We start from the raw sequence: 21,541 nt of genomic DNA, 5'->3' as shown, positions 1-21,541 counted from the left end.
CAGCTTGATTTTTACCTTGATTTTTATTTTGTGAAAATCTCTGAGCTTCACTAATATGGAAAGATGCAGAAGCCTCAATTTAAATTTTCTGTCAAATTAGAACAATCTTCCTGTATCTTTGTCCTTGAAATGTCTTTCAGAACTAGATTTATAGTGATTGTACTTTAACTACAAGGACTTGTATGTCTGTCTAATTAGCTTGCAATTTAAATTTAAAGAGAATTTAAATATAAAAATGAACTTCCTTTGTTTCTTTCAAATTACACTGGCAATCTTAGTTACTGACACATTTTTTTTACCATAAAAATAGTTTTCAAGAAGCTTCCAGCATCAAAGATAATGTATTGACATATTACTGCTTTTTGTTCAATATATTTGTAATTTGTATCCAGCTGTGAAACAATTTGTTACAAACTTTGAATTTGTATCTGCTTTTCTGCCACACTGGAGAAGTAAACTTGCTGCAAAACATATAAAGATCTCTCTATTTAACTACAGACTTTTTCGAACATTCCGTAGTCAAAAGGCAAATATATTTTAAAGTTGTGGTGTGTTGGGCCCAGACAAGACCCACTCACTCACCTGCCATCTTTCAAGGCAGAGAAAATAGAAGGAAGGCAAGAAGACTTGTTGTCTTGGTTTGAAAAGACAGGTGTCTGCTGAGGAATGCAGAAACCTCCCTTGAAATGGGAACATGTAAACACAACACACACACACACACAGTTATTATAATCTTGAAATCAAGGTTCTCTCAGGCAAAGATATGGGAATAGGAATAACAGTTCTTTACCAGGAAAATTAAAATAGAAATGCAGTAGTACAAAAAACCACTGACACAGTCAGAATATAACCTGGTGCCCTGTTGGTCAGGGTGTTGGTAGCAATCAGATTAAATGGTGGCTGCAGTCCTGCAGTGACAGATGTGGTTCTGTTGAAGCAATGGTCCTGTAGAAGGGTGTAGAAGGTTTCCTCTGAAGGTCCAGTGGTGGTGGAGATGGGCCCTGTCTTCTGGGAATCCAGTGGAGAAAGGCTGCTGTGGTGTTCCAAGTCTCAGATTATATCCAGGTAGGAATGGTTGGCTCCTCCCCCTGGGTGTAACATCTGGCAATGGGATGATGTAATTTTATCAGTCATGCAGTGAAACTCAATGGTCCATTAAAAGAAGATACCCCCAGGAGTTATGAGGGATGGGTCATGGAAGAGATAAAGAGCACTGGCCCAGCTGGTTTTAACAGATGTTAACAGAACACATACTTTTGGTTACATCTTGCATTGCAAGCCAAAACGCTTGTGGATGAAGATAATTCCAGCCCAGTATAGAAAGCAACAGTTGCATGCAGAAAAGGAGGTTTATTCACTCTTCCCATCAGCAGATGGATGTCAGCCACTTCCAGAAAAATAGAAAAAAAGCTTCAGCATGCTTAATTATGCTTAGGAAAACAGTGCAGCCATGAGCATCCTTCCTGCCCTTCCCCTGTCCCTGAGGATTTTTGCTGAGCATGATATCATATGGTATGAAGTATTGCTTGGGTAAGTTTGTGTCAAGTGTCCCAGCTGTGTCCTGTCCCAATCTCTTTCCCACCCCCAGCTCATTCTCTGGAGTAAGCAGGGGAGCAGGACATGAAAAAGAAGAATCCATGCTATTCCACAATAGCCAAAACATGGGTGTGTTATCAACATTTTAATCACAAATACAAAGCCCAGCTGCTGCAAGGAAAATTAGCTGCATCTCAGACAGCTGTACTGCAAAAGATCAAAAATACTGAATCAAAACTTCCTTACTGAAAGTGTACTCAAAAATTCTCTTTAAATAATCCAGAATCACAGTCATGTCCCGGTTTTTTGGAGGACTTTTTTTGTTTTGTTTTTGTTTTTTTTTTTGTTTTGTTTTGTTTTTTGTTTTTGGTTTTTTTTTTAATTCTGACAATTAAAAGAATCACAGAATAGTTTGAGTTGGTAAGAAACTTTGAAAGGTTGTCTAGTCCAACCACCCTGCCATGGGCAGGAACATCTTCAGCTACATCAGGTTCTCAGGACCCTATTCAGCCTTATGAACTCTTCCAGGAATGGGGAATCACAGCTCCTATGGGCAACCTGTCCCAGTGCCTCACCACCTTCACTGTAGAATTTCTTCCTAATATCCTATCTAAACCCACTCTCAGTTTAAACTCATTCCCCCTTGTCCTGTCACTACATACCCTTGTAAATAGTCCTTCTCCATCTTCCTTGTAGGCCTCCTTTAGGTACTGGAAGACTGCTGTAAGATCTTCCTGGAGCCTTCTCTTCTGCATGTGAGAACTCTCAGCCTTTCTGCATAGGAGAAATGCTCCATCCCTCTAATGATCTTGGTGGCCTCCTCTGGACTCACTTCAACAGGTTGCTATCTTGCCTGTGCTGGGGACCCCCGAGCTGGATGAAGTACTACTCCAAGTGGAGTCTCAGGAGAGCAGAACAGAGGAGCAGAATGCCTACCCTCAATCTGCTAACCATATTGCTTTTGATGCAGCCCAGGACACATTTGGCTTTCTGGGTCACAAGTACACATTGCAGGCTCATGTCCAGCCTCTCATCTTTTACCTGACACCCCCAAGCCCCTGGGAGGGCTGCTCTCCATCTGTTCATCCTCAGCCTGTGCTAATACTGGAGCTGCCCTGACCCAGGTGCAGCACCTTGCACTCGGCTTCATTGAACTTCATGAGTTTCCCGTAGGCCTACTTCTTGAGCTTGGCCAGGTCCTTCTGGATGCTATCCCGTCCCTCAGGCTTGCCAGCTGCACCACTCAGGTGTCATCTGCAGATTTGCTGAGTGTGCACTCAATCCCTTCACCTGTGTCATTAGAGAACACATTAAATCTCACTGGTCCCAGCACAGCCTCCTGAGGGACATCATCATTATGCATTGGGACATTGAGACAATGACCACTGCTCTGGACGCAACTGTCCTGCCAATTCCTTATCAACCCAACAGTCCACCCATCAAATATCTCCAATTTTTAGGTAAGGACACTGTAGAGGACTGCATCAAAGGCTTTGCAGCAGTCCAGAAAAATAACATCCATAGCCATTCCACTGATACAGTCACTCTATTGTAGAAGGCCACTGGGTTGGTCAGGCAATGCATCAGGTCCTGTGTCACATTCCCTCTGTTAGGGCTGTCTGTCACCTGTCTTGAGAAGTTATCCTCCTTTCATCCCAGGAGTCTCATGAATTCCCTATAGCCCACTGTGCTGCTTCTCTGGCAAATGTCAGGGTGGTTGAAATTCCACAGCGGGACAGGAGCCTCCAGCACAATTCCTCCTGCAGCTGGAGCAAGAAGACTTTGCTGGGAGGGTCCCCTTGGTCAGGCAGCCTGTAGTAGACATTGACCACAAGGTTCCCTTTATTTCCTCAGTCTCTGATTCCTGCCTACAGGAATTATTGCCATGATTCCTGCTCATGGCTGCTCTTCAGGAGCAGCAGGTTGCACTCTATCCACCTGTTGTAGAGAGCAACCCCTCCTTCCTGGCCTGTCACTTCTGAACAGTCTGTAGCCACACTAGTCATGGATTCATCCCGCCAAATTTCAGTAGTGGCAACTGGGTCATAGCTTTCTTCTGGAGGCTTCCAACTCTTCTTGTTTGTTGCTCATGCTGGGTGCAGTGATATACAGGCACTTTGGCTGGGCTGAAAAGAGTGTATTCTTGATTTCATCCAGGCTTTTTCATGCATCAGCTTGCTTGTTTATATAGCATTTAGTTACATCTATATGTGCTTACTAATGGAGTAGGTTAATAACAAGTTTAAATGAAACAGTAATTTAGCTAAGCTGTAAAGTTGATGATACAGAAATGCTAATAGGTAATCAATCTGTTGACTGAATTTTTTGTTGACTATAAATACCTTTCTGTGGTGGTGGTGAGGCCCTGAGTTTTATCCTGTAGTAAGATCTTCTCTCCAAATTGAAGTGTTTTTCTTACTTGTCTTGAAGTGACAGAGTTTTACAGCAGAGACACAGCAGAGCTCAGAGTCTTCCCCTCCTTTCTTAGCTACCTTTTGCCATATTACACAGTTCCAAGTCTGTTGTCTAAGCATCACATTTGATTCTCATTCCTCTCAGGTCTTCTAACTATAGTTTTTCACATTCTGCATTGTATTTCTAATGGATGTACCCACAGAGTGAAGATTTCGGTCATCTTGTCTTAACATATAATTGCATTTTTAAGTTTGTGAAAATACTGTCTTGTGATGTTAGCAGTATAAAAGGCAAATGTCTGTGTCACTGTTGCTTCCCCATTTTTAATCACATCCAACCAAACCATTTATCTTTGCTTTCTCTAAGCACTCTGCCATTGCCCAGACAGCAGTGAGGTATCAATGTCTACTTCCAGACTACCTTTGGTGCCTGCTGGCCAAGTTATGAAAAACAACACTGCTGTTGTTTCTCTCTTGTTTTCATGAACACTGTGGAAGAATTTCCCAGAAAATTATTTTTTCTCTAGTATCCTACTTGGAATTCTTCAGTGGTGCTTTACAAAAACTTGACAAATGTTTAGCTCCTGGTTTTATCTAGACCACAGTCTATAGTACTGAAAAATACTGTCTTGTTTTTTTTGTACTCTGCCCTTTAGGTGTGGCCAGATATTGTCTCCTGTTTATAAATTCTTAAAATTAAGGGTCATCTTTCTGTTTGATATTGTATAGTACATAGTCCATTAGTATTGTCAAAATAAACAATTATGAAAAGAGCTCAGCTGAATGCTGAGAAAGTAGGTTGGGTATGCAGGGGTGACAGTTACACACAAATTGGTTATATCTGGTATTGAAATCCATGAAATACAGCCAAAAAGAGACTTGACATATGTAGAAAGTAAAATGTGAAGTAGAGAGCAACTCTAATCTGGAGATCCTCTCATGGTCAGCTTCCTTTTCCAGATTCTGCTTTGTTATTAAAAACATTGGGAAGATTTAAGGAGAACAGAATAAGGTTCCATTATCATGATGGAAGCAACAGCTTAGTGCTCTCTGTTTATTTGTATCTCTTCTCCTTATTTATTCTTCATGGTAAGAGACATGACATTTGTTTATACCACACTTTCCATTATTGCCTACAATTCCATTGTTCTAATTGCCATAGAAAAATGCTTAGCTTCTGTTTCTTCTCTGTATTGTGCTTAACATATTAATACAGTATGACAGTTTAATTATAGCTAACCAGACCCACTTAAAATCTAAAGAAATTATACTTGTGAATGTAGGCAGAAACAGGCCTAGAAAATTGTTATTTAAGTGGTCAAAAAATTCAAAACACATGAATACTTTAAAACTAGAATATAAATAGTGGCTTTGTCATTGGAGCTTCTGTACCATTTTGCAAAAGTAACACTTTTGAGTATGGGGATATTTCTTGGCAACATTAATGACTTAAGCCAGGAATTTTAGGGTTCTTTTATTTAGGATGTTGTTGTGCTTCTGGAAGGCTTGAAAATTAGCTGTCAGGATTACATCAGCATATTATAAGTGAAGAAGCATTTGTTTTCTTGTTTGTCCATTTTGTTCAAATATGTTTTTCTCTGGTGGGCTTAGAATTTCAGTCATACCTTCTGTGCCTATCATAATTCATGTTCAGCTATTCTTGAAAGTAATTCTCATAAAGTGAATTTTTGCAGTAGGCTCTATGCTCCCCCTGCTGAGCTCTATGAATAGACAAAAAGTAAGCATATTATCAGTTTTCTTTCCCTTGAGAATTATTAAAGTTAGGGAAGCACATACAAGTTTTTGCTGTAGTGGTTCAGGTAAATGCTTTTGAATGCTATTCAAAAGAAGTGCTACACATGCTTTGATTATTGTGGTTTGTGCATTTAACAATGTTAACTTTGTATTTTTAGTTGAGAGCCATTTTTATCAATTTTTTATGTTTTTAATAGATTATTTATTATTGTTCTGGTGACTACATATATTAGTGAACACTGGTATGTTTTATGTACGTTAATTTTTGACTAATAAAACATGGCTGACAGTTCTGATACCTAAAACATCTAAAACAGATGAAGTTTTTTGTCTGAGATGGGCAACTTAATTACATCTAATTAGCACTGGCAGGTGTTATTGCTAAGATACTGTCCATCATCTTTGAAAAGTCATGGAGAACAGGAAAGGTGCCTGAGGACTGGAGGAAAGCCAGTGCCACTCCAGTGTCCTGAGAAAGGGCCAGAAGGGTAGCCCAGGAATCAAGAGGTATCACCTCAATCCCTGGAAAAGTGATGGAACAGCTCTTCCTGGATGACATCTCTAAGCATGTGAAGGAAAAGGTTATTAATTAGTAGTCAACATGGATTCACCAGGAGGAAGTCATGCCTTACCAATAAGGGAGCCTTCTGTGATGGCAGGACCAGCAGGGTAGATGAGGGAAGATCAATGGGTGTTGTCTACCATGACTTCAGCAAGACTTTTGACGCTGTCCCCCTTAGCATTGTCATAGGTGAACTCAAGGAGGGTGGGTTCTCTGAGTGGGCAGCAAGTGGGTTGGGGACTGGCTGAATGTCAGAGCTCAGAGGGCTGTGATCAGTGGCACAGAGCCTTGGTTACATGCCTGTATCTAGAAGTTCTCCCCAGAGGTCAGTACTGGGCCCAGTCTTTTTCCATGCATTCATTAATAAAGTAGATGAAGGGAAAGACTGTACTCACAGCAGGTTTGCCAATGATGTCAAACTGGGAGGAGTGGCTGGTACACCATAGTGGGGTGCTGCCAGTCAGTGGGACCTGGACTGGCCAGAGAGTTGGGCAGAGAGGAGTCACATGTAAGCTCAGCAAAGGTAAATAGAGAGTCGTGCACCAGGGGAGGAATCACGCTGTGCTCCAGTAGAAGGACCTGGTGCTTCTGGGACATAAACAGGCTGTCCACTGAGCCAGCAGTGTGCCCTGGGGACCAAGAAGGCCATTGGTACCCTGGGATGCATTAGGAAGAGCATTCCCAGAAGGTCAAGGGAAGTGATCTTCCCTAGAGGATCAACCCTAATGAGGCCACATCTGAAATGCTGTGTCCAGTTCTGGGCTCCCCAGTTCAAGAAAGACCAGGAGTTAGTGGGGAGGGTCCATCTAAGTGCTGTGAAGATGAGGAGGGGTCTGGAGCATCTCTTTTATGAGAAAATGCTGAGAGAGCTGGGACCATTCAGCCTGGAGAAGACTGAGAGTGGATCTTAGCAATGAGAAATACCTTGTGTGGAAGTCAAGAGAACAGAGCCAGACACTTTTCAGTGGTGCTCAGCAACAGAATAAGGGGCAGTGGGTACAAACCAAAATATGGAATTCCCATTTGAACATGAAGGAAAGCATCTTCACTGAGATGAAAGGTGACTGAGCATTGGAACAAGCTGCCTAGAGAGGTTGTAGTCTTCTTTTCAGGAGATACTTGAAACCCACCTGGACTTTGTTCTGTGTAAACTGCAGTGGTTGAACCTGCTTTAGTAGAGGGTTGGGCTAGGGGATCTCCAGAGATCCTTTCCAACATCAACCATTCTGTGATTTTGTGATTTACATACAGTGTGCAAAGTGTGTAGCTCCTTAGATCTAGAAAATTTACATTAACCAAATATTAGGAGGCTTAACTTGGCAGTGTAAGAAACAAAGAATCAGGGCATTGCAAAGTTGAAATTACTACTGCTGTATTAACTAAGTCAGATTGCACTTAGAAAATATAATGAAATATAACTCGAAATGTTTGCGGGATTTTGAGAAATTTTTTTTTAATCCATCGCATAGAAAATATAGAATGTACAACTTTGGTCAATTAATATTTGCATAGAAACCATAATTCTGAAATTTCCTTTCTCCTTCTTGATTTATTGTTCTCAATGTTAGATACTTGTTTTCTGTGTAATAGTTACTACACATCATATAGTGCAAATGCAAGTGATTCTACAGCCAATTTGTGTACCTAGTGGAGTGAAAAGGAAAGATTGCAGTTAGTTTAGTGAGAAAGGGGTCAGGAACTTAATTTAACAGTTAACAACCTGCTCTGATCACAGTCCCTTGCTCCTCTTTCATAAATGTATTGTGATATATAGTGTGGCTCTGTATTTCAGGAGGTTTGCTTTTCTCACTTATCATGGCTTAAAATCCCCTCTAGTGTTGGAAGTTAAAAATCTCAGGACTACAATCCCGTTTAAATCTGCACAGGGTTCCCATGACTTCAGTGAATTGTTCTGAATTGTTGGAGATAGAAAAGCAGACTCTATCGCGCTGGTGTACTTAAACTCTTGTTTTGAAAATCTGCTTTTACTCTAGATGTTTAGTGTCCTGCATCCTGAGTTCCTACTGTATTATTGTTTATCACTTTTTTAAGTAATACCTTTTTTTCAGAAAAGTTTAAAGTTTGTGTTTCATGGGCCTTTATGATATTTGCTATTTGAAGATCTCTCAAATGCTAAGGTGATGTTCGTTTGTACCTGTTCTTCTCTTTTCCCTGAAAAAGAAAGTCATGAAGAGAGATCTGTATAGAAAAACATTTGAGAGATGAAATTATTATAATATGAAACTATATAGCTCGGGACCTTATGTGAAAGTAATTAAGCATGTTTTTTAAGAAAAGATCATGAAAAGTCAAGTCATGTCTATTAAAGCCTATGTTACATGATGAAGTGACTAATCATGAAACTTTAAAAGACTTTTTAAATTCAAAATTAGGCCCATTAGAAGCAGATGCATTATTAGAAGTACTCTCTTACTTCTATCCTGTCAACTAGAGGTGTAGACGTCTCCTTTGGAAATACTTTAGGGGTATAAAACACTAGAAGAATATTATAATGAAATATAACTCATAAAATTGATTTGTGCAAAAATTGAAGTGTTTTTGGAGAAAATCTGAAGATAAATATGTCATTTTCAACTTGTAAACAATGTAAGAATTTCTAGTTATTTTCATAAGAGCTGGAGTTAATCTTTTAAAGATCTGTTTAAGGAACCACTTGCATAGCAGACTGGTAAAACTGTGGGGTATGAATGTACCAGAAATCAGGTCTTTTACAATAATTAAGTATAAAAAAAAGATTCCATAAGAAGTACTTGAAAGTAGCCTACACTGTAGCAAAAGTATTTGGTTGTAAAGCTGCATTCTACTGAACAAGGATAGTGTATCTCTATGAAAAAGCATCTGAAAAAGTAAAATTGTATGGGTTTTCTCTTCAAGTACTCTTAAAATTTTGGTTTTTCTTTTATTTTTTAAAGGAAGCTGCACCGACAGAATCTCTGCTCAACTGGCAAGACTATGAAGGACGAACTCCTCTTCATTTTGCTGTTGCAGATGGGAATGTAGCAGTTGTGGATGTCCTGACCTCCTATGAAGGCTGCAATGTGACATCTTATGACAACTTGTTTCGAACTCCCCTCCACTGGGCAGCCTTACTTGGTAAACTGGACACTGCTGGAGTGACTTAGTCATTAATTAACTGTACTGTTTAATCTTTGTCTCTGCTTTTTATTTCATTCCAGCCTGGCAGTAAGATAACTAATCTCTTAGAGCAATAAGAGTTTCTGCTCAACCAGGATTAGAAGTTTGTGTGTAGACTGCTTATTTTAGCTTCAGATTCTCCAAAACATTGTACAATGCATTACTTCAACAGGTTATATATGCTGATGATTTAAGAACAATTAGGGTATATTGAGGTTCTTCTTGCATATGCAGCTTTGATCATAGGTTAAAAAAACCCAGATACTCTGGAACATCGGTGTCTGAAGTGGGGTGTACACAGCCCAGCATGAAAGCAACACAGTGTATGGCAGTGCATGAAGAAAATATCAGAGCTGCTGTGTATTTTTTTTTATCTAAAAAGATAACTTGACTATTTCATGTACAGATTTAAGCTAGTACCCTTGTTTGGTCCACATGTAAGATGGTCACATGGGATTTGCAAGGTGCCTGAGGGAGCTGAGCTGCTCCACAATGCAGAGTGGTTGATGGTGGCGTCATGAGTCTCATGCTCACTTTCAGCCTACTGTGATGTACTGCAGTTTGTGCCTGCCTGGTTAAGTGGGTTTATGATTATATTATCTAGTTTTTATTAAACTACCCCTCACAAGCTAAATAAGAGGCTTAAGAATATTCCCACAAAGAAAATGGAGATATTCTGACAATGCCAGCACAACTAAACAACAAAAAAATTTCAGAGTTGACACTTCTGGTACAAGCTCTTCATCAGACATGCTATGACAATCTAATCAAACCTGACAATGGGTTTCATTTGTACAGAGTTTTTCTCTGTTTAGATTGTTACCCTGAGACTCAGATGCTCTGTAAATTGTAAATTTTGGGTTGTATTTACAAAAACTGGATCCTTGTAAAACAAGTTAAATTCTAATTAAATGTAAATAGTCTAAATGTAGGGAAGCACAATCCATAAAATGACAGACACAAAGATAATATGATTTAGAAAATTTACCTCCTATTTCCATTCAGGGGGAAAAAATAACCACTGGATAAAAGAATCTTCAAACAGTCTCTCTCCCCTTTTAACAGGCTTCATCCCAAAGATCCTTTGGGACACTGCAGACAAGGAATGCCAGCATAAGAATCAGATGTTCACTGGAGCGAGTTACTGCAACTCCAGTGGCAATATACATGTAGTTTGATTATATTTATTAAAACAAAAAAGAGAGAAGGATGTTGTCAAATTTGCATATATTTAGGGATATTGAATTTTAACAGCGAAATTGTGAAGCATTTTAAGTGTAATAGGATCAGCTTGCCAAATAAATAGTCATTATCACTTGGTTCTGTCCAAGAAGCAAAATTTATTGTGTTTTGAAATTAATTGTATTTAAGAGAGAAGTCTTGTCTCTTGGAAAAATGGATTGTCTAATCGATGTAGAATAAAGAGGGAAGATGTGCCAAGACCTCCAGACTATTTTGTGAACTTGATGAGGTCTCTAGGAGGCATATGCTCTTTGGGAATTTCTGGTTAGTAAATCATTATTAATTTTCAGGGTTAGGGTTTTAAGTTGAAGTTAATGTTCTAAATAGGTCTTAAAGAGAGTAAGATGTTACTATATAGGTTAACAGCTGGAGATTTAATGCAGTGCAGAGATGCTGCCATGAGTTTTCTTAGATGTGATGGATAGCATGTGACTGCATCTTAAGGGCGTTGTTGCTCCTCTTACCTTTTCTTTTGTGTAGATAAAATCTCAGCCAAGCTGTATCTCTGCTAAATAGAAGTGCAACAGAAATGACGGTTCTTGACCTCAAGAAATTAATTTTAATATTTACATTAATGGCCAAGTGAGATCCACTTTTGCACCAATTTATTTACTGTTGCACCCAATACAATTCCTTCTTTCAACTCTCTCAAACCTTATCCTCATAGATAACTTAGCTAGACTTCCTGTCCTGGTTATGGAGTTAGGTTTCTTTTTTCTAGTTGTCTGTCCTGAAAGTTTAGGAATCTTTCTTTTTTTCAGGTTCAGTACTCCTATGGTTTTTCTGCTAGAATTTCCACTCCAAAGCAACGTCTTCCAGTGAACATCAATTTACTTCTTATACTCTTGAGGTGGCAATATATAGCAAAATAATATCTCCTCTTTTGGGGTTGTTTTCTTTTGTTGTAAGAAGGGACAGAATAATGTCATGTTCTGCATCCAGGGTTCTCTTAAAGACTGACAGGAAAGAGGAAACTTCCTGTACACTCTAAGGCCCCTAGAAAAAAAAAAAGCTCACATAAGTCTTCATCCTTTTTGACCCAAATTACCACTTTCTTTCATTTCTGATACTTCTGTACATATAAAGTCTCAAAGTACCATTTCACAAAAGAGGGTTTACCTAGTCCTCCATGTCTTAGGTTTTTAAGAGCTACAGACTACAAATACAGCACAGCTTCATTATGTAATTGTTGGTGTTTTCATTAAAAGTAGTCTACTGCTAGCAGGAGGGTTTACCTACCTTTTCATTTATTCTAAAGTGATTCAAGACAACTGTGCAAAAGTAACAAGCTGAAAAATTGATTGCTTTTCTGACATATGAGGTACTGGGAGTTTTCACCTGTAAAATCAGAGTGATTTTATAGTACTGCTTAAAATACCAAATCATTAAGATACTCTGTGAGCTGCATATGCTGGCAGAAACAAATATATGAATGGACTGGTTGACTTTAGTGGGAATATACTGTATTTGTCTTTGTTTTCCTGTCTGTGAAGTGAATATAAAGTTTACCCATCCTCCAAAAGCGCTGTGATTTTAATCTCAAAATATTTTAATCTGTTTTTATGGAAGGAGTTGTGTGTGAACACATATATAGCAGCTAGAAGTAGACTAGCCTCTGATCCTGCTATACATTCTCAGATGAAATTTTGGTAAAATAAAAGTTAAAAATTTACACTTGCTTTCTGTAAAACAATATGATGTGTGATGAAATTGTCAACATTGGTTTAGCTTGTCTTTTAATGCAGATGGACAAATGCTCATTATCATCAACCTATGCTCATTTTACTGTTTCTGACTGACCTGTCACTCAAATGCAGCATCTCAACTGAGCTAAAGAAAAGCTATAAGCTTTTTCTGAAAATATTCAACCAATTCATTACACAGCTATCTGGCCAGTTACTGCTGGTTTCTTTATTTATGGAAAAGCTCGAGAGTTTTCTGTTAAAAGAAATTTTGAGTTTATAAGTCATTCTGATTTATAGATGCCCCCCAAAAATGATGATACAGAGTATGGCACTGGAGCACTATTGGGAAAAAAAGTACATGCCAGACTTAATAGTCCAAATTTCAAATCTCTCAATGTTTCTCTCTTACATTTAAACTATAATGGCTAAAACACAAATATATAGCTATTTATTAAACTCTTCATTTTCTTTCTCTGTTTGAGTTTAGGTTTTTTGTTTGTCAGCGGGTTTTTTTTTTTTACTTTAAGCTTTTTATTGACTTTAGGATTTTATATAAATTTGTTTTTATTATATTATTTTTCTCAGGTCATGCACAGATTGTCCATCTCTTACTGGAAAGAAATAAGTTTGGAACTATCCCATCTGATAGTCAAGGTGCAACACCCCTACATTATGCAGCTCAGAGCAACTTTGCTGTGAGTAGAACATACCCTAAATGTGAAGTTAATATATACTGAAATCCTTATAGTTTAGTAGTGTGTTTGAATTGTTTTTGAAATCACATAAACACAGAGTTGTTGGCATGAGTTTCATTCAGAGTTCTCCTATGTTATGTGATACAAATGCAGTTAATTTCAAAATATTAAATGATCGATTTACAAAAACTAACTTTCTGTACAAAAAAAGGCCCTTTGAGCTATATGTTTGCATCAGAATACACAATACTCATTCAGTTACTTCAACAGAAGGCAGAATGACACCTACTATTTCACAGTGCTTTCAGGTTTTAGGGCTCATTAGAATGAAGTCTATGTAGTTATAAGGTATCTAGAGTAAGATGACTTGTAGAAGTATTTGCACAGCTGCTGCAGGACCAGTCAAACCAGTCTGTGCATTCAAGAAGGTGATTGATTTATGAATATTTGGCATTATGAATGAACTGTTGTCTCATGAAGCATGGCTAAAGAGTTGAGTGCCTTTTGTCATAATTCTTCACAAACACGGTATTTTTTAAATTTTTAGGAATTTTTTTTAAACTCAAACAACAAAGAATGTTGGTTTCTCAGACAGCTTAATTCTTATACTTTGGTATAATAGGTAATTTTTTTTTCCAGACCAAGATCAGATACAGTAGAGCCAACTCGGCATTTCAATGATTGCCGGTCACAGATGTTGCAGAAGTAGTTCTCAAGCACTGCAAATTAGGAAAACTTTTCTTAAGCTCCTTTACCTCTCATAGTTTTCATACCCTCCCTTTACAGAAAGGATTGTTTAGTGCCTAGTTAATGTAATAGTTAGATAATCCACATTGCAACATTTTCTTAACAGGGATAGTAATTTGGGTCTTTCTTGCATACCTACATGTTAACAAGGAAAATAAAAAAGGAAAATTTACACGCTCTTGAGAACAATTCAAGTTAACAAATCTAGAAGTGGTATTGAAAGAGGGAGCAGACCAATACCTTTGCTCCCTTGTGAGAGTGAATTCTGGGGCTTCAGTGGGGTTTTTTTTGGAGGTGGTCTTACTAAGACCATCCAGATATTTTTTTAAATTCAGACCTTTATTGAAGCATATCTCTCTATGTAATCTTCACTTTAAAGAATTTTTTGTTGATGCTGATTTTTGTCCATTTAGGGCTGTGTACAGTTTGGGCCTAACTTACACATCTGAAATATTTATGTTGTAAAAGCCGTTCTTTCATGTTTGAGTTAGACTCATAGAAAAAAAAAAAAGTGTTTGCTATCTGGTAATTATCTCCACATTCTTTAATCTTGTTATTTTTTTCTTTTCTATATTGATGTATTCCTAAAAAGATTTTTCATACTGGATTTCTTTCCCTGGGCTTGATTCAGTTGAATGAAACATCTCCATTATGTTGCTGCCTTTTGATCCCATCATCCAGCCAAACTGTGATATCTGCATTTCAAGGGGAAATGAAGTACATGGTGGAATCAGACATTCTTTTGTAATCTTGTGTATTTACAATTAATGTACTGTTTACTGTTTTCCATCTTAGATGAAAAATCACACAGGAGAGTTTCATTCAGATCTGCAAGTCTCTTTTAGCTGGTTCTGTACTCAGCAGTCCCTGCCTAAATTATGTCTGGAGTCTGTTTTCACCAGTCCAGTTGTTTCTGAGCACCACTATTTGCTTTTTTTCTCCTTTACATGCATATCATTGAGTAATTCCCACCACTGAACTCCATATACATGATCAGACAACTGAGTGGAGATACATCTATGTTTACTCTGGCAGTAGCAGCTCTAGAATCATGGTTTGAGAGACACATTTTTGTTCTATTCTGTCTGCCCAATTTTGGTTAGGTGTGGTTTTTCTCAGTTAAAATGTGATGTTTCTTAGTCCCTAACAAGAAGAAAGTTAATTCTTTTGTGTTTATGGTAAATATTGGCATAGCTTTCAGTTTTATTTGCTTTGATGTCTTGTTCTTTGTTCTGTTTCTATGTGGGTTACTTACTATAATATGACATTTTTGAGTTTTTTAAAGCCTGAAGAGATTTAGCTAGTGCTTTATTTATGTGAAGAATTTGTTCCCTAAGACTAGCTTATCCCCACTTACTATAGACAGGAAAAGTTCTAGAAGAAGAGGCATTACCTAATATAACCACCCAAATTTAGATGTCTTGGGTATCCCAGAGGAGGTCCCAAGAAATGTTGCTATTTAAATTTTTGAATTAGGAGAATCTTCATTTCCAGATCACAGAATATTGTTTGTGGGAAGGGACCCACAAGGATCATTTAGTCCAACTCTTAAGTGAATGGCCCAAACAAGGATTGAACCCAGGTGTTATTAACACCATGCTATAACCAACTGAGCTAAGATGCTCTCTTCATATTGATTTTAGTATGCAGGACTAATTTTTTTTTTTTCTGAATTTTCCCAGAGGTGTTCAAAATTATATACTTTCCTTTAATGTATTTAAATAGGTTGATCTAGTAAATGAAATGTGGATACCTCTGTCTTATTTTTAAATTTTCAAAAATAATATGTAGTATTTTTCAGTTTTCTGATAGCACAGAATTAAATATTTCACATTTAGCCTCTCTTCTACTGTTATTTTTCAGCTTTGTCGTTTTTTATGTTGTTTATGCCACTTTTTTTTAGTAGTGGTAGAATACATGTGATCTTTCATAACACAGTACATGTAGAATTAAATTGATTGATACTTGTATTTCTTGATTTTTTAATTATCTTGATGTAATTTAATTTTGTTTTGTTTTCAGGTTATGGTAACTTCATTTTGGAAAATAGTGCTTATAGCACTCTGGGATTTCCTTCCACTTTTTCCAATTAAAAGCTGTAGAAAAGAAAGAGTTGTTGAAAGAAGCATTGCTTTGCCAAAACTTAATGAAAAAATAAAATATTTTGTAGAACGTGTGCCTCAGTATTGAAGAAGCGCAGCCTTTGCAGTGCTTTTCACTCTGCAGGATTTCCAGCAGTGCAGAGCCCTGGGAGGGTGCTGAGTTTCTGGCCTAATGAGAGGCTGTTTTTGTCTGAGGTGTAGTGGTGGTCAGTGTGAGTACACAGAGCTATAAACTCATGCTGGGTTTGTGTGGAAAGCTTTATGCTTCCATCTCTCCTTGCTTCTGCCTGGACCTTTTCACAATAAAACGCTAGTTCAGACCTAAATTCACAAAGCTGTAAGGAACTTAGATCAGTAGCATAAGATAAATGAGAAATTTACTAATTCTTTAGAAGGATGACATAGTAAGTAGTAGTGAAAAAACAAATCCAAATTGATCAATGGTACTTAAGCGTTCAAATGTCTTCATGATTAAAATAATTTAGTTCATTATAGCCAGGAAATTCCTGTCTTACCCAGAGCAGTGATAGAGCTATGGTGGGGTCACACAGAAGAAAGGCTAAGAAAACGTTAATAATAAAATATAAATAGAAAGTAAAATAATAATATTTTTTATCATGTTTTTATTGGCTAGTCTACCAGTGATTCATATTATATGTTTCCCAGCTGTTACATACTCACGGCCTTATAAGGCACTAGATAGAAAAGGGAAAATCTTCCTTTTATTCTTTTTCTAATAGTTGTGATTTTCTTTCCCTTCCATTCCTGGGTGACTCACTAAGAATCTAGCAGCAGGTAAAACAAGTGGACTTGTTTGCTTGACAGCATAAAAAGGAAGGAAAGGAAGGAAAGGAAGGAAATTATTTTTTGCCTTGATTTGAGATTTTAGTTTAACAGTTACAGTGGAAAGACTGGACTCAGCTGTAAAGATTTCCTTAATATTTTCTGAGTTATATTATTTTGGTAATTAGTAACCTGATGATGTTATTAAACATTAGGAAATATGTCTGTGTTGACCCTTTTTATTTTTTTTTAACAGTCAAAATATTAGAGATAGGCAAAGTAAAATACTTGCATGTGCAGTTGTATTTATAATTGGAGAGAAAAAATATATTGGGAAAATATTTTGAAAGAATATTCTTTTCAGAGTAGGTTCAAGCTGGACATCTGAAGGAATTTTTTCCTTCAGGAAAGGCTGGTGGAATGTTGGAATGGGCTGCCCAAGGAGGTGGTGGAGTTACCACCTCTGGAGGTGTTTAAGGAAAGACAGGGTGTGGCACTCAGTGCCATGGTCTGGTTCACTTGGTTGTGTTGGGTCATAGGTTGGACTTGATGAGCTCAGAGGTCTTTTCCAACTTAAAAGATTCTGTAAATTTTTCATCACAGTATTACAGTCATGTTTTGATAAACCTGTGATATTTTTGCCATTGCTTTCTTCACAGAGACTGTAGCATCTTTTGCTTCCTTGTGACTAACACATCATAATTGACATTGAAAAGAAAAAAGTGTTAAATGACACTGTTAAACTCATAGTTAAGGATGCACTATGATCATTGGTGAGGGAAAAGACATAGCAGAAGTTACAGTGTTCCTGTTGAGCTGTTACTCTTTATAAACATAAAAGGAAAAAAGAGGCTTTGATTTGCTTCATAAACAAACATGAACATGAGATAATGGTTTCTTGTTGCAGATTCCTTTTAATGTTAATTTCAACAGTATGTCTTTTCAGGAAACAGTTGAAGTATTTTTGAAACATCCTTCTGTGAAAGATGACTCGGATCTTGAGGGAAGAACGTCCTTCATGTGGGCAGCTGGCAAAGGCAGTGATGATGTCATTAGGACTATGCTGACTTTAAAATTGGATATTGATATCAATATGACAGACAAATATGCTGGCACAGGTAAGATGCTTTCTTTACAGTGAAGAACCACTGCATGTTTTCAGTCTGTGTGATTTACACCAAGTGGAAACCTTGTTAGAATCTGTATTAATGTTTTTCTGTATGTGTACTTCACTCCTGAAAACATTTCTGCATTAGTTGAATTATATGTGTGAGTCAATTCTTTTCCTTACTGTGGGAAAGAAATGAACCTTTTCTGCACAGATTGGAACAGTTCATTTGAAGCGTAGCAAGAGGAAGTGTACTGCAATGCTATTTAGTTAGTTCTCTAATCCTGTGACAGGAAAAGCTGTTCTGTAATTTGAAGAATAAAATGGAACATAGTTGCATAAAAATGCCTGTTCAAAAATTTATTTGACAGTACAGTGACAAATACTTTGAAACAATATGGAGCAAACTAACTACTGAAGTAGCTAAATTATCATCATGAAAATCATTCCATAGTTATTTGTAAAGATAGTGAAATAAAAATTAGATTGCACTTCTGTTGTCCAAACAAGAGATTGAACTTGATATCCCCCAAGTTTATCATCCTGTTATCTCCCTGAAGCAAAAGATAAGTAGGCAACACTACTATGCCATCAATACTATGTTTCAGTATTCAAGCATACAAGTAATGAAATACAGAATTTCCGCTGGTAACTATGAATTTATCTCCTTTAAGGAAAAAAAAAAAAAAAAGATTTTTTTTGGTAGAAATGTTGTACTTATGTAGTACTTTCAACAAAAACAAAATAACGGTTCTGTCAGGTGAGAGTCAGGTGTTGAAGTGTTTATGTATTCAACATAATTGTTTCCTATATTGGAAATATAGGAAAAGTAGTTGAGTTGTATAGTATGCTGATGGCATCTAAATGAAAATGTGGATATATTTGGTATAAATTTGGGGAGGTTTGATAGCAGGGCTTCAGGGTAGGCTTTTCTATAGGGAGATCAATAACTACCCAATGCCAGATACAGTCACAGAGTTAGAAGCACAAAATATATATGTCAGGGTTGTGTGGTTCAGGATTTGAAACTTAGTGCTAGATCTTAACAAAAAGCAATTTACAGTTAACATAAAATTCTATTTAAATATATAAATTCTTGGTTTTTTACAATGTAACACACACAAAATAAATCAGTCTTTCCAAGTTGTGATAGTTTGACATTTTTGAGTGTAAGAAATAGTGCAACAAATAAAATCTCAGTCTTCATATTTGGTGATGTTACAAACTAAATATTCTACAATTTTAGTCTTATTTTACCTTTTATCAGTCTCACACTTGCTACTTCGTGACGGTTCCCTTTCAAATACCTCTCAGTATTTCTTTCAGACCTTAAGGTGCACCAATGTTGTTGTTACTGTGTAAACCTCCTTACAAAGGGTTTTTTTCTTTGCAGGCAGTAATCGGTAATCACACACTGTGTTTCTGAAATTACTCAGGTGTGGATTTCATGCTTGAATAATTCAGGTGGTTGGGTTTATTATCTTTCAGTCTTAAACCTTTTGTAGCGGTGATATGTAATCACCTTTTAATCTCGGTTTCCTTGTAGGGTTTTTAATCCAAGGAAATGAATGGATTTTCCATTTGCTTGGGAGTGCCGTTGTGTAGAGTACAGGAATAGTCTGGAAGTGGGGAGCTGTGCTGCTGAGCAGCCCGAGCTGCACCATTGTGCCAGCGAGTGCGTCGCCTGGGCTTTATTATAAAGAGCTCGAAACATAAAAGGAAGCCCACCAGTAAATCACTCTCTGATTTTTTTTTTTTTTTTTTAATTTTATTTTTTTTCCAAAGGGCTTTAATCATTCCCAAGTTTTCGTGAGGGAAAAGCAGTGTTGTGTTCGGAGGGGAAACTATGCACTAATAGAAAATAGCACACATGCCTCCGTGCCTGGGATACAGTTGCTGAGCAGAGTTCAAGGCTGCAGTTTTTCTGACTTTTGTGTGCAGAACTCAGTTCAGCTCGGTTGTAATGTTGTGTTAACGCAGCCTTTTGCATTTACTCAAAAAGAGCAAGCTCTCCATTGAGCTCCGCTAGAACATCGAGACTCTCGGCATTGTGTAGGAGAATGACACCAAGGGAAAGGAATTTCCCTCCTCTCAGAGATCAGCGCTGCAGGAGCATTACAGGGGCAGCTTTATAGCTCTGCCGTCACTGTGCACAATGGAGAGGGCTCTGTCTGTCGGCTGAACAAAGGGCCCATTGTGACCAGCTGGCTGAAGAATCTCTTCAGTCACCGTGACTCCATCACAGAAAATTTGGCTTACAAGAAAATATTGAGCACAAAGTGCGAAACAAGATGCCTGCGTCAGAATGAGTGATAGGGGGGAAGAACTGGCCAAGCTGACACAGCAGCTCTTTTTCTATTGTATTGTTACACACACCCCATGTGTCATCTGATGGAGTGGTTTACTGCCTTTGGTTTCATAAGGGATTCAGGACAAAAACCAGAATCTAGAGTTTATTGTGAGGTCAGACCATGAAAACCAGGCCCATCCAAATGTACGACGCGGCAGGGATCTCATTCTGGTCCAGTTCCTACCGATAGCCACCCACTCGCAGTAGCTGCTGCACCCGCACTCACTTCTCACGAGCGCGGTGAGCTCCGCTGCTCTTTTAGGCTGCTGCACTTAAATCAGCGTCCTCTCAAAGGCATGATTTCAATTTTCACTTCTCAGAGTGTCTCTGACCCCAGTGCTTAGTCCGTGTCACAGTGTTACTATCGATTATTTTGTGACTCTTCTAAGGCAGCGCACACCAGCTGGATTTGGGTCAATGACGGCATGAACAACCTGAGCGCTTCAGAAGGGCCTGTGTAACAGGTTGTGCTGGGTTACTGTCTCATAGGCTGCTACTGGTTGTAAACAGAAGCTGACAAATACAAAAATGCTGGTTTTATATTCTGGCTATGGTTCAAGAAGCTGCTTCTTCTAGCGCTGGTCTTTGTGGTGTGCATTTCTGTATAATGCCTCTGCTGGATCCCGATGTCTGTTTTAACATTAAACAAATACAGACACGTAGGTAGTGTTTACAGCCCCACATTTTGCTTGCATGAGCAGATTCAGTTCTCACTAAGCATGAATATTTCTGAAATTTGATGGGGAAATATGAATTCACTTTATTAAATGCACAATTATACACAGCTTTATTTTGTGGTTTTATTCTATATTATTTTGATTTTCTTGTCTGTAAAATATTCTACATTTAAGGCAACTTGAGAATGTAGATTGTCTGATCTGACTGCTGAGTGTAGGAAATAACCCAAAACATTTTGAAGTCAAACTGTAAGTGAAACCACCAATACATGTGTTCTCCATTGCTTTGAAATCTCATTGCTGTGTGCAGTTCTTTCTTTCAAAAAGAGCTGTAAACTGGTCATCCTCAACTCTGGCTGCCAGTGCCTGCAAGATGCTGTGTTAGGCAATAGCAACTCCAGTTACAGGACACCACACCTTTACCTGAGTTGTGAAGTATCTGGAGTGTAGCAGCATCTGGTACTTCTGTAATATTTCTCTTTTTCTTGAAGAAACAGGGAGCCAGAGATACTGTACAAGATACAATGGTCTTGCTACATAATTTCATATAAAATTTTCTTCAAGTAATTTTGAAACAAAAAAAGGTGGCAGGGAGGAGTAGGAACAGCTGGGTAGTTTTCGGAGGTTAGTTTTAATGAGTCAACTTTTCTTATTTGAAAGCAAAAAGTCATTTTCAGGAAAGCATTGAAGAAATAATGAAAGCTTTGTTTCACTGGTGGTGAGCAATCT

General features: G+C 37.8%; 1 protein-coding gene across 2 annotated transcripts in view; it reads left to right on the top strand.

Moving 5' to 3' along the window:
- Window positions 1-21,541, top strand: part of INVS (inversin) — an 84,979-nt gene that overhangs the window by 39,345 nt on the left and 24,093 nt on the right. For both annotated transcript variants that reach the window (XM_015617012.2, XM_033512181.1), the window contains 3 exons: window positions 9,201-9,381; window positions 12,936-13,045; window positions 17,624-17,795. In XM_015617012.2, the coding sequence (XP_015472498.1) occupies window positions 9,201-9,381; window positions 12,936-13,045; window positions 17,624-17,795 (463 nt within the window). The remainder of the gene's footprint in view (window positions 1-9,200; window positions 9,382-12,935; window positions 13,046-17,623; window positions 17,796-21,541) is intronic.

The sequence above is a fragment of the Parus major genome, chromosome 2 (assembly GCF_001522545.3).
Source record: "Parus major isolate Abel chromosome 2, Parus_major1.1, whole genome shotgun sequence".
Classification (NCBI taxonomy): Eukaryota; Metazoa; Chordata; class Aves; order Passeriformes; family Paridae; genus Parus; species Parus major.
Note: the sequence above shows the minus strand (reverse complement) of the source record. Positions and strands in the feature narration are given on the sequence as shown.